At 43.7% G+C, this 12,610-nt stretch overlaps 1 protein-coding gene across 4 annotated transcripts in view; it reads right to left on the bottom strand.

The window, feature by feature from the left end:
* The window catches only part of Dnajb14 (DnaJ heat shock protein family (Hsp40) member B14), a 42,953-nt gene that overhangs the window by 17,449 nt on the left and 12,894 nt on the right, over positions 1–12,610 (bottom strand). For 3 of the 4 annotated variants that reach the window (XM_076575038.1, XM_076575040.1, XM_076575039.1), the window contains 2 exons: positions 10,195–10,366; positions 2,222–2,367 (listed from right to left, as the gene is read on the bottom strand). In XM_076575038.1, coding sequence (XP_076431153.1) covers positions 2,222–2,367; positions 10,195–10,366 — 318 coding nt within the window. The remainder of the gene's footprint in view (positions 1–2,221; positions 2,368–10,194; positions 10,367–12,610) is intronic. The other variant, XM_076575041.1, reaches the window with a different exon arrangement.

Below are 12,610 nucleotides of genomic sequence, written 5' to 3'. Positions count from 1 at the left end.
CACTTTTATACACCTGTAGAATGCGTGCTGAGTGCTGACACTCCCCGGCCTCTGGATGCTCCTCCTCTGGAAAGTCTACACTGTATCTCTCTTGTGTGTGAAGCACTGAGTTTAAGGAGGTCCACCTGTGTGGTCATGGGGTTGGAACTAACCACCAGAGTCTGGTGAGCTCATGAGACCACAAGAAAATGTTTAAATTAAACCATTTTAACTTATAATGTTGAACTGTTAAAATACAGTTTCCTATCACTTCTTTTTTTTTAACTTTTTATTTCATTTATTTCTGTGTGTGTGCAGCTCATAGGACGGCCTGTGGGAAATCAGTTCTCTCCTTCCACCACACGAGTCCCGGACTCACACACAGGCTGCCAGGCTTGGTGGCAGTGCCTTTACCTGCTGGGTGCTCTGGCTCGCCCAGTTCACCACACTTTCAACACGCCACTGTTAAGGAAACTCCGCTGTGCTTTTCCACAAGCACAGCTTTGGCAATGCTTTCCTTGGAGTACATTACCAATTCCCAAATGCATGTCCTTGGCAACTTCCTTCAACAAATAAAACTGTTCTGTAAACAAATACCCTCCCTCCCCTCCCCACCTCTCTCTCCAGCTATGATGGGAAAAGAAAGACAATTTTATAGTACATAGCTCTGCTGACCTGGAAATTGCTACATAGAACAGGTTGGCCTCAAACTTGTGATCCTCCTGAAAGCTGGAGTTTATAAGCATGCTCTACAATGCCTGGATTGTAAACAATTTTAAGGTTTTTTTTTTCCCCCAGAGCTGAGGACCGAACCCAGGGCCTTGCGCTTGCTAGGCAAGTGCTCTACCACTGAGCTAAATCCCCAAGAACAGTTGGGTTTTTTGTTTGTTTGTTTGTTTGTTTGTTTGTTTGTTTTGCTTTCTTTTTCAAGACAGGGTTTCTCTGTGTAGTTTTGTTGCCTGTCCTGGATCTCACTCTGTAGATGAGGTTGGCCTTGAACTCATAGAGATCTGCCTGCCTCTGCCTCCCGAGTGCTGGGATTAAAGGCGTGCGCCACCACTGCCCAGCAATGGTATTTTTTTTTTATGAAGGACCAATCAACTCTTCTTTTTTGGAACATTTAAAACACAAGTACTCCCTTTGTTCCATTCTAAGACCCCAGCATGTTACTGAAACCACCAAAACACTGGCTCTATGAATATCAAGTTCACAAGACTCAACAATCACCAAGTTACATGTTTCACTATGGATAACACATTAACGGCTACAATGAAACCATAACAAACCATGAAGTTATTGCTATTGTTCATTTATTTAATAATAAGGCCAAGGCACAGGAGTCCTACTGCCAGCAACTCTATCTGCCAACGAGAAGCCACAGAGCGCTTCCCTGGAAAGGTAAAGTTAAAGGAAGGATTGCAAACAGGAGGAGGGAAGGGTAATGGAGAGAAGAGATAGTCATGTCTCTTTCATTACAACATGCAAAGTAGAAAATTGCAAAATCAGTTACTTAATATTTATTGACATTTTATATAACACTTACTAAACTCACCAAAACTTAGAGATAAGAAATCAATTTTGAAGAAACAAAAGGAATCATATTACTAGAAATGCACACAAAGAATGGAGAATTGTGCTGTGCCTGGCTGTGCATGCCTGTGACCTCAGCACTCAGAGGCAAAGCAGGAAGACTGTTAAGTTCAAGGCCAACCTGAGTTGCACAGCAAGATCCAAGCTCATAAACCCCAGGGCTGGAGATGCATCTCAGCAGCTGAATGCTTGTCTAATATGTACATGGCCCTGAGTTTAAACTCTAGCATCATAAAACCTGACCAGGTGTCATAGAAATATAAAAACATCCCTAGATATACCAACATCCCTAGAACAGACTGTCTAGGAAATCCTGGTTCTAGACCGTGTCCAGGAAAAACTCATTAAAACTGTCACTTCCAGTTGACTTGGAGCCAGATGTCAGCACTGGAAGTGAATGCACACCATCAATCTACCTCCTCAAACTAAACTACAAGGCACGCATGCTACGGAGAAAAGTTACTTAGCATTGCCAATACCAGCCATTCTGCATTGACTTGGCTGGGAGTGGAAGCTAGTACTAAAGTTCCAAAGGATTGTAGACATTCTTAAGTTGGTTTCTAAATGCACCAGAAGAAAAGAATCCCACATTCTGAAACACTGTAAGTGCAGTCTAGAAAAGACCTTAGTGAAGCTTTACAAGTTACTTTACTTTTGAAAGCATCCGTGGCTCCAGGGGCGTGATTTTTGTCTGGATGAAACTTCAAAGCAAGCTTCCTATAAGCTTTTTTCAAATCTTCATCACCAGCATCTTTTGTAACTCCAAGAACTTCATAGTAATTTTTACACTTGTTTATGCTGTGGACAAGAAAGGGTATGATATAAATTTCAAGCAAGAGCATGAGGTCACTCTCTATTAGAATGGTACAAGGAATATCTGTTGGTGTGATGACCTATCTAGGCTGTTTGTGCCATTCTCTTTGGTAAACAGACAATTCCTCCAGCCATGAGAATGTCCACATCATAGTTTATCGAAGCTCCAGAAGTATAGCCCATGGTGAGTGCAGGTGAAGGGCAGTGCACTCACTGTAACTAGAGTGGAAGAGACTCTCGACAGCACGTCACAGCTAAGGAGTAAACCCGGTGAGAAGTCTTAGTGCACAGTGCAGATCTAGCCAAGCACAGGAGCAAAGCTACGCGGTCTCCCATCCGAAGCCAAGCCAAGCTAACTCCACACCATGGCTACTGAGATTTTACATGAGTTACTCTAAAACAGACCCAGGGTCCTGTGTTAATAAATCATTCAAAATTAATAACGGGGATTAAAGAAGACATGCTACATCCAATTTTCATCAGTCTATTCCTAGAGATTACTTAATGTACTTGGTCTTTACAAAGGTTTATACACTGAAGTCTGGAGTGTTGAAAACCATCAGGAAAGCGGAGAAATACTGAAGGGAATGGAGAACACTGAAAACTCTAGGATGACAACATCCAATAACCAAATTACCTGACATCCCCAAAGCCAAGGCAGATGTAAGGGCTGGGAGCAGAGCTCAGTGGCAGAGAGCACACAGCATGCATGGGTGAGGCTCTGGGCTCGTTTTTTTTAGGAAACGTGCATTTCTTTGTACAATATTTTATAACCTTAGTTGTGTTCCATATTCTGTGTCTTGAGAGCATGACCACAGATAAGCTAACTGGGAGAGCTGGTCACTAGGGGCAAAACTGGGAAGAGATGGGGGAGAAAAGGGAAAGGGCAGGGAGGGGGGGAGCCCAAGAGGAAAAAACCTCACAGACCAATTCAAAAGGAACTGAGCCAGGTTTTACCCTCACAGTGCTTGGTACTCAACAGGCACCTTGTCTCTCCCTTTCTAATGAAAGTACCCATGATGCAGTGCGTACATGAGAGGAAACAGGAGAAGGGTACAGTTACAGAAATTGGTTTCCTTGGAGATGAACACCAAGGACAGCAGCAGCTGTGGCATGGAGCTGGCCTCAGTCTAGGAGACACCCTACATGTGCCGTGGCAAGCTCACTGGAGCCAGCAAGATTGTAAGTCCCAGAAGCCTGACTCTGAATTTTACAGTGTGGGAGGGACTTCGGTTTTGCTTTGATCTGGTTTTGACTGTGCCTCGATTCTTTCCTCTTGGAATAAGGAAAGCAATGAACTTACTTCTCTATTTTACAGGAACCCACGGCTGACAGAATTTGAACTTTTATGGACACTTTGGATATTTTATTTTTTGAGATAGGGTCTCTCTATGTAGGCCTGGTGTCCTGGAACTCTCTATGTAGACCAGGCTAGCCTCAAACTTACAGAGATCTGCCTGCCCCTGTTTCCAGAGTGCTAAGATTAAAGGCATTCAGCACTATGCCTGGCTGATTTTGGACATTTTAAAGAGACTGAAAAGGCTTGAATTTTTAAAGATTTTGAGACACTTAAAGCTTGGACTGTGTTTTATGTTGTGATATTGATATTAATGATATCTTGGGGACAATAGGAAAAGTTATGGCTTCACAGTGATGTGTTTGTGCATTAGGTTGACAAAGGGTCAATTGTGCTGGATAGTTTTATATCAACTTGACACAAGCTACAGTCATTTCAGAAGAGGGAACCTCAACCAAGACAATGTCCCCATCAGATTGGCCTGTGGGCAAGCCTGTGGTACATTTTCTTGATTGATGACTGGTGGGGAGGACTCAGCTCACTATGGGCGGTGCCATCCCCTGAGCTGGTGGTCCTGGGTTCTATAAGAAAGCAAGCTGAGCAAGCCATGAGGAGCAAGCCAGTAAGAAGCATTCCTCCAGGCCTCTGCATCAAGTTCCTGTCTCCAAGTTCCTATCCTAAGGTCCCTGGACAATGGATTAAAAGCTCTAAGGTAAAATAAAACCTCTCCTATACAGGTTGCTTTTTGTCGTGGTCTTTATCATAGCAACAGAAGCCCTAACTAAGGTCACAGTGTTAGGATTCTGCCGCCACTCCAGCTGTATGACCGCATATGCGCAGTTCAGGAGCTAAGCAAGAGGTCTTGCATCTTACGTCATCCACATGCTTTGTGATTGCCCATTGTGCGCAAGGCAGTCACACAATCATTGCATGTGTGGCATAACTCTGTAAGCCTACCTGCACATGTGCATGGGGATCCTTAAAAAGCCAAACACAGACCTCCTCTCTCCTCTCTGTTCTCTCCTCCCCCACTATCTCTCTCTCTGCTCTCTGCACAAGCTTCCCCCAACCCCAATAAAGCTCTGATACTGGGTTTTGTCGTGGCTCGTGCCTCATGATCTTACTGCATGGTAACCAGTGCCGCTCATCATTTTTAAAACAACAAACAGTCTAAATGAAGTCCTTTGGAGATTCTTTCCCCTAGACATGTTTAGAACTATGTGTCAGGGAAGGTGTGGTGGCGGAAGGCGGCACTGCAGAGCATCCACTGTGTACCAGGCGCAGTCCATGACGACTACAGGTGAAGATAAGGATTGGCTGCACACTGTCACTCCAGTTTGCTTTCTGCTGCGGGACCAAAGGGAACCTGAGGAGGAAAGGGTTCATCTTGCCTTACACTTCCAGGTAAGTCTGTTACGGAGGGAAACCCTGCACTCGAGCAGGAACTGAAGCAGAGAGCACACAGGAACATTGCTTACGAGCTCACTCACCCTGGCTCACTCATCATCAGCCAGCTTTCATAATATAACCTAAGACCACCAGCCCAGGGGTGGCACTGGCCCTCGAAGGCTGGTGTCTTAGGTAGAGTAACTATTGCTGTGATGAGACACCATGACCAAAAGAAAGCTGGGGAGGAAAGGGTTTATTTCACTCACAGTTCGTTTAACAGTTCATCATCAAAAGCAGTGAGGGCAGGAACTCATGCAGGGCAGGAACCTGGAGGCAGGAACTGATGCAGAGGCCATGGAGGGGGCTGCTTACTCCCTTGTTCCTTGTGACTTGCTCAGCCCGCTTTCTTAGAGAACCCAGGACCATCAGTCCAGTGATGGCCCCACCCACCATGGGTTGGACTCTCCCATCAGTCACTAGTTTTTAAAATGGATTTTATGGATGCATTTTCTCAAATGAGATTCTTTCCTTTTAGATCACTCTAGCTTGTGTCAATCTGGCATAAAACTAACCAGTACAATAGGTTCTCCCACACCAATGAACAGTCCAGATGATTCCCACAGATATGGCCACAGGCCAATCTCATCTGGGCAAACCCTCCATTATGATTCCCTCTTTCTTTTTGGTTGTGTCAAGCTGGCCATACAAACTAGCCAGGACAATTACACACTTCAAGTAGTGCTCCATCATATACTCTTTACCGTATGTGGTGGTCTGAACAGAAACGCTTCATAGAGGCTCATATATTTGAATGCTGGGTCATTAGGGAAAGGTGCTACTTGACAGGGATTAGGAGGTGTGGCTTTGGTGGAGTGGGTGTGGCCTTGTTGGTGGAAGTATATTACTGGGGGTGGGCTTTGGGTGTCAAATGCTCCAGTCAGGTTCAGTGTCTTGCTTCCTGCTGCCTGCAGATCTGGATGTAGAACTCTCAGCTCCTTCTCCAGCACCATATCTGCCTGCATGCTGAAAGTTTCCCACTATGAAAACATTGGACTAAACCTTTGAAACTGTAAGCCAGCCCCAATTAAATGCTTTCTTTTAAAAGAGTTGCTGTGGTCATGGTGTCTCTTCATAGCAACAGAACAATGATTAAGACACCCTACTTTCTCACATCACAGCTTTTTCATCAGCTATGTGTTATTTTTCTTGTTAATGTGGTCAAATGCCTGACTACAGCAGCTTAGAAAGCAATTTTGACTCATACTGGTGGGGAAGCCTGTCACAGCAGGGAAGATGCGGAGCCTAACCACACTGAAGAGCAGAGGGCAATGACTGCTCACTGCTCAGCCTTCTCCTTTTTATGCAGTCCAGCCCAGGGAAGGGTACTGCCCAGACAGAGAGGATCTGCCCACCACAATTAACCTACTCTAGAAAATCCCTCACAGATGTGCCCAGATGAGTCCGTCACCAGGGTGATTCTAGGTCCTGTAAAGTTGCTAGCTGAAATAAGCGTTTGCCATGTGTTTAGTTCATTCTTTTCTGAAAGAGTCAAACTTCCTGTGTCCTTAATAATAAAACAAACTTTTAAAAAGAAGCTTCAAAGGACAGGTCATTTACACACATGTGCATTCTCCCCCATGCTGTTTTGGAACTCTGCCAGCAAGAAAAGCACACATAGATGCACACCACCCACTGGACCAGAAACATAAACCAAAGTAAATCTCCTTTCTGAACAACTTTAAAAGACAGGGGTCCCCGTCACCTATCTGGGAAGAAAATATTATAAAGGGAGGCCCACTAGACCTGCCTCGTCCACTGTTTATGCCTCCTTTGGTGGATTGGAAATATAGTGGCAGGAGAGGAAAGTCATTTTTTAATTCCCGCTCTTTTTAAATGTGTTATAGATGTTCATTTCAATTGATTCCAGTGGCTGGGGATATACCTCAGTTGGTAGAGTGCTTGCCTAATGTGCATGAAGCCCTGGGTTCAGTCTCCAGCATGGCATAAACTGGGCATGGTGGCAAACACCTATGACCCCAGCATTCAGGAGCTAGAGACAGATCAGGAAATCAGAGTCATCTTCAGCTGCAGAGAGTTCTAGACCAGCCTGAGCTATGTGAGACCTTGTCTCAAATAAATAAACAGGCTCCACATTTAACTGGTGTTTAGGGAAACACTTCTGGGTCAAGGCACTGTTCCTTTGATGTGTCTAACAACTGTACTTTCTCTTCCTCTAATTTAAAGAACTGAAATTGAACGGACCAGGCACTATAGTCTGGCACTTGCAATCCCAGCACTCTGCAGGAAGGCTGAAGCAGAAGGAACCTGAGTTCAAGATCAGTCTAGGCTATGCAGCATGAGCTGGTCTAAACAAGCAAGCAAGCAAGCAAGCAAGCAAGCAAACAAACAAACAAACAAACGGGCAGAGGAAGACAGCAGAGACTGAAGCTTACGCCAAATCTGAATTCCGGTCTCTGTTACTCAAGTAAGACAGAGCTGAATAGCAGTGGCAGGCGCTGACTACCACTGCCTGCTAGATTGCACACTGACTGGACATGTTAAAATACAAATGGTTTTACAATGATGTATTAAAAACTTCAAATAAAATTCACTTTCCTCTATTTTTAAAACCTATTTCAACTCAAAGACCCAGAGCCTAGCGGCACAGGCTGCTTGCTCGCTTGCGAAGTTACACAATTTTTCTTCAGTCTTACTGTAACTCTGCCCTTACGCAATGGGTGCAGTATCATTGCGTGGCTTCTCCCCACTGAGCCAGACTGTTACTGAGCAACTTGTTTGCATAATCATCTTCTCTATCAAGACAGTGCACTTTCCTGAGGAAAATCCCTTGTGTATAAATAAAACCAAACACAAAACGACAAGGTACAAGTTCTGGCCTCTAATCTGCTGCCTCACTAGAGCCACATTTATGAAGTCTACTATGAATATATATTTATATATACTATACAACCAGGCAACTTACATACAAGGGACTGGCTGAAACATTTCAAATAACTTAGGGATTTCACTTAAAAGAATGTTCCATAATTGGTCCCAGAAGGGGACTTTATATATACAATTTATATTATATAGATAGATATGATTTACATTATATAGAATTTAAAGGATGCAGTAGAGTTACTGGTTTAGAGAATCAGTCTATAATGCAGGAGATAATGCTTCTACAGTAATCCATCTGTCCATAAGGAACTGCGACCGTAAATAGCTGGACCCTCGGTCAATGCTAAATCTGCATTCATTCCATCCCATCTGCACAGGGACCCACACTGGTACTAGTCTCCTCAAGCTCTCAACTTCACCAACAGCTTTCCTCCAATCTCACAGCCCTGACGGAAGCCGCAGACAGAAGGCCCTCGAGTCTCCACCTGCCCCGCTCTGATAGCATCTCTGCTCGCACATCACTCTCAGTGCTCACTCCTTCATCCTCAAGACGTCCGTCCCAAAGGCACGTCCTTTGGCCCTTGGAGAGAACAAAAACAAACACACATGCATGCACATAGGCACACTCACACCAGTGCTCAAATATTCCTTTAAGTTCCTCTTGTGTGTGTTCTCACACGTGTTCTCTCTCTGTGTCTCTGTCTGTCTGTCTGTCTGTCACACACACACACACACACACTCCAAGGTAGGGGAGAGGAAATATAGATTAAAAAAACAACAACAACAAAAAAAAAACCACCAAATGGGGAATAATATTTTCCAAAATTGACAATTGTAGTTGTTTGTTGGTGACCCTTCTAAGCAGACAGGTGATTCTATTCTAGGAGAGGGGGCTCAGAAAAACCACATACAATATAATTAAATTTGTAATCAGAAAAGTCATGGAGGAGCTGAAGAGATGCCTTAGCGGTTAAAAGTACTTGCTGCTCCTCCAGAGGGCCTAGGTTCCGTTCCAAGCACTAACAACCTCCTGTAACTTCAGTTCCTGGGGATCAGACACTTTTTTGGCCTCAGGCACCAGGCATGCTTGTATTGTACATGTACACATACAAGCCCAAGAGAAAGGATTCATGGAGAATGTTCTTCTAGTATAATGTAATGCCTGCAGGAAAACACAACTTGTTTTAGGATATAGTTTCCAGCATACTGTTTCCTTATCGCTTGTCCCCAGAAGAAGCCCGAAAACAGTCCCTCACTCACTCTTTCAGTCAAATTTGGCAAGGTGCGGCACTATGAAGTGGTCAGTGGCTTCACTTATGCCTTTGAAATGCTTGCGACCATCCACACCAGTCAAATGTCCTCCTTCATGGCTTTACCCTGACTAGGGAATAGGTTTTCCTCGGTGTGAATTCACCCACTCTGCTGCTTCAGCTATGCTTTCTTACATGAGTTCCCAATACCATGGAATCACCCGCCCTGAGAGCTCTGATACATCATCTTCAGAGCCCTTCGCTTGTAAACTCCAGCTGCCCAGAAGAGCAACATCAGCACACTTTGCTTAACATCCAACAGAAAACAAAACAATCTATTCTGAAGTATTTCATACCTAAGAGCTTAGCTTTTTTTTTTTTTTTTTTTCAAGAAAACCCTTTTTTTATTTATAAAATTAGTAACACTGTATTTCTAAAACCAAGTCTCTGGCTGTTCAGCCCCAGCCAACTCTGCCCCATGCAGGAGTGTGTGGAGAGGCTCGGAAGGCAGAGGGAATCACTGAGGGGGACAGAGGGGCACTGTGGTGTCTGTACACAGGGGCAGCCTTGCAAGAATGGAAAGGGAAAAAAGTGTGTTTGGGCAGGAAATGCAATGCATTGCCGCCATTTCTCTCAGTTGTCCTAGGAAATGTGCCCATTTCCAGCTGGACATCACAGCAAAGCAACTCATTCTTTGAAATTTCTTTCACTACTATACAAACAATGCACAGAATCAATGCTGGCATCATTAGTTTACATTTGTGGCTTATCGTTGATTTGGAAGAATGAAACCTTCCAGAGAGTTGGCTTCTTACAGACTAATCTCACAAAGAACAGACACCCAGGACACCCAGGTTGCACCTCCATTTCCTTCCTAGTAAACTGTGCTTCAAACACCTGTCTTAGGCATTAAACATCAATTAGGTCCGATGGGAATCAATGATCAGGGAGGAGGCAGAATCCCATTCACTCTACCTGAGAACTCCGTCTACTTGGTCTTTGGTATAGACTTTTCCACCTTCACCACTGCTGGGTGCGCTGTCCTTGGCGCAGGTGGGCTTGCTCTGGTCACTGCTCCCTGGAGGTTTCCGGCAATGTGTGCTGTTTCCGGCAGTGCTTCCATTTTTCATAATTATTTCCAGTAATGCTGTGAAAAGCAAAGGAAACCGTACCTACTTACATCAGGACGCAGATACACCAACCACTCCACATAAAGTAAAGCAAACTCCAGTGTTGTCTTCTAAAAAGGTTTAACATGGCCTCCCCCTCCTTTCCTTTTGGGCGAGGTGGGGGTGGGGGTGGGGTGGCTATTGTTTTGTTTTTCCCTTTGTTTAGACAGGATCTTGCTATGCAGTTGGGCTGACCTAGAATTATGTGGCCCAAGCTGGCTTTGAACTCTCAATGCGGCCTGAGTTTCCCAGTGCCAGGATTGCACAAACCACCAATTTGAACGCCATAATGTTTCTTTAAATAACCAGCCTCTTGCTGGGCCCGATGGCACAGGCCTTTAATCCCAGTACTTGGGCACAGAGGCAGGCAGATCTCTGTGAGCTCCAGACCAGCCAAAGCTACACAGTGAAACCCTGTCTCAAAAACAAAACAAAACAAATAGTAAATACTGGTGATTCTTTAACTACATAATTGTCTATAGAACATTAACTGTCATTTAGGAGAGTTCAAAGATACGTAAAGTTAATAACTAGAAATCACTATCATCTAGTTGTTATGACATGCTTATCACACAGTGAAACTGCAGAATACCCCCCAAAAGATAACATTCAAAGTAGTTAATGAGACTATTAAAAAATAAATAAAATAAAATAAAATAAAAAGGCAGCCGGATCTCTCTGAATTGGAGGCCAGCGTGGTCTACAGAGTGAGTTCCAGGACAGCCAGGGCTACACAGAGAAATCCTGTCTGGAAAAACCAAAAACAACAACAACAAAAGAAACAGAAATTAGACTTCTGTTTATTTTTCAGCAGCAACAAGAGGAACCATAGAACACTGGAATACGATCTTTAAAGCAGAAAAAACAATTGTCAACTTGAGTTGAGCAGTAATATTCTTTCAAATATACAAAATAAAACCATTTTAAAGAGGCTGGAGAGAGCACAGCAGTTAGGAGTGCTTGCTGCTCTTGGGGGGACCCAGTTTCAGCTCCCAGCATCCACATCACGAAGCTCACAGTCACTCCGACAAAACAGCAATAATGTTGATGGTTTACTTGAAATAATCTGAGAAACCGGATTAACAGTAGGGTAGAAGGAATGACGAGGTAAGGTTGGTCAATATATTCTCAGTGGTTACAGATACATGGTGCAATATGATTAATCACACTATTTTCGTGTGTGTGTGTGTGTGTGTGTGTGTGTGTGTGTGTGTGTGTGTGTAAGGTATGACATTTTCCATAAAAATTAAAATTAATCAGTAAATAATTATGCTTAGCAAAAGGACAAAAGAAAACAGAAAAATTCACCACGATGGTAGTTTTAACACATCTCAATCCAATAACTGACAAATTACTAAGGATGGGATAACTTCAAATTTATTCAGCTTGAATTAAGAGACATGAAATCCAACTGATGTTTTGCGTTTTTGGAGACAGAGACTCATGTAGCCTAGGCTGGCCTAGAACTTGCGCAAAGGATGCCTTTGAACTGATAATCCTGCCTCAGCCACCTAGTGTTTGAATCACAGGTGTGTGCCACCATGCCACTTAAGCTGTGCTCGGGATTTAAGCTTTTGCATGGGAGGCAAGCACTCTACCCACTGAGGTATATCTTCAGCTCTCTCTCTCTCTCTCTCTCTGTCTCTCTCTGTCTCCTCTTCTCTTCTATAAGTGCAAAAGAGTGAAAATTGATAGCATTATATCTAGAAGACAAAGTTATTTCTTCAAATCTCAATAAACTAGTGTCATATGAACTACAATCTAGAAGCAGCTGTGCTCACCTTTAGGAAAAAGTCAATTATAAAAATGTAACTTAAAATTGGGAGTGGTGGTTCACACCTTTAATTCTAGCACTCCGGATGTAAAGGCAGGAGGATCTCTGTGAGTTTGAGGCCAATCTGGTCTACATAGCGAATTCTGGGCCAGCCAGGGCTACAAAGTGGGACCTTGATTCGAAAGGAAGAGAAGGAGGGAAGGAGGGAGGGAGAAGGAAGAGAAAAAGTAACTTAAATCACAAGTAGGCTGGAAAGCAGAAACACAAGTCATCATGCATAATAATGAAAAGTAGAGACAAATATCTAGCACAAAATGAACCATCCAGACAGTGAAATGCTATTTGGAATAAAATGACACTAAATATTAACATGCCTGTCACACAGATGACTGACAACACACTATGCTAAGCCAATGAAGCCAGGCGCCAAAGACCGCACACTACATGA

This window comes from Peromyscus maniculatus, chromosome 6, assembly GCF_049852395.1.
Source record: "Peromyscus maniculatus bairdii isolate BWxNUB_F1_BW_parent chromosome 6, HU_Pman_BW_mat_3.1, whole genome shotgun sequence".
In the NCBI taxonomy this organism is placed as follows: Eukaryota; Metazoa; Chordata; class Mammalia; order Rodentia; family Cricetidae; genus Peromyscus; species Peromyscus maniculatus.
The sequence above is the reverse complement of the archived record's forward strand: the minus strand, read 5'-3'. Positions and strand labels throughout refer to the sequence as shown.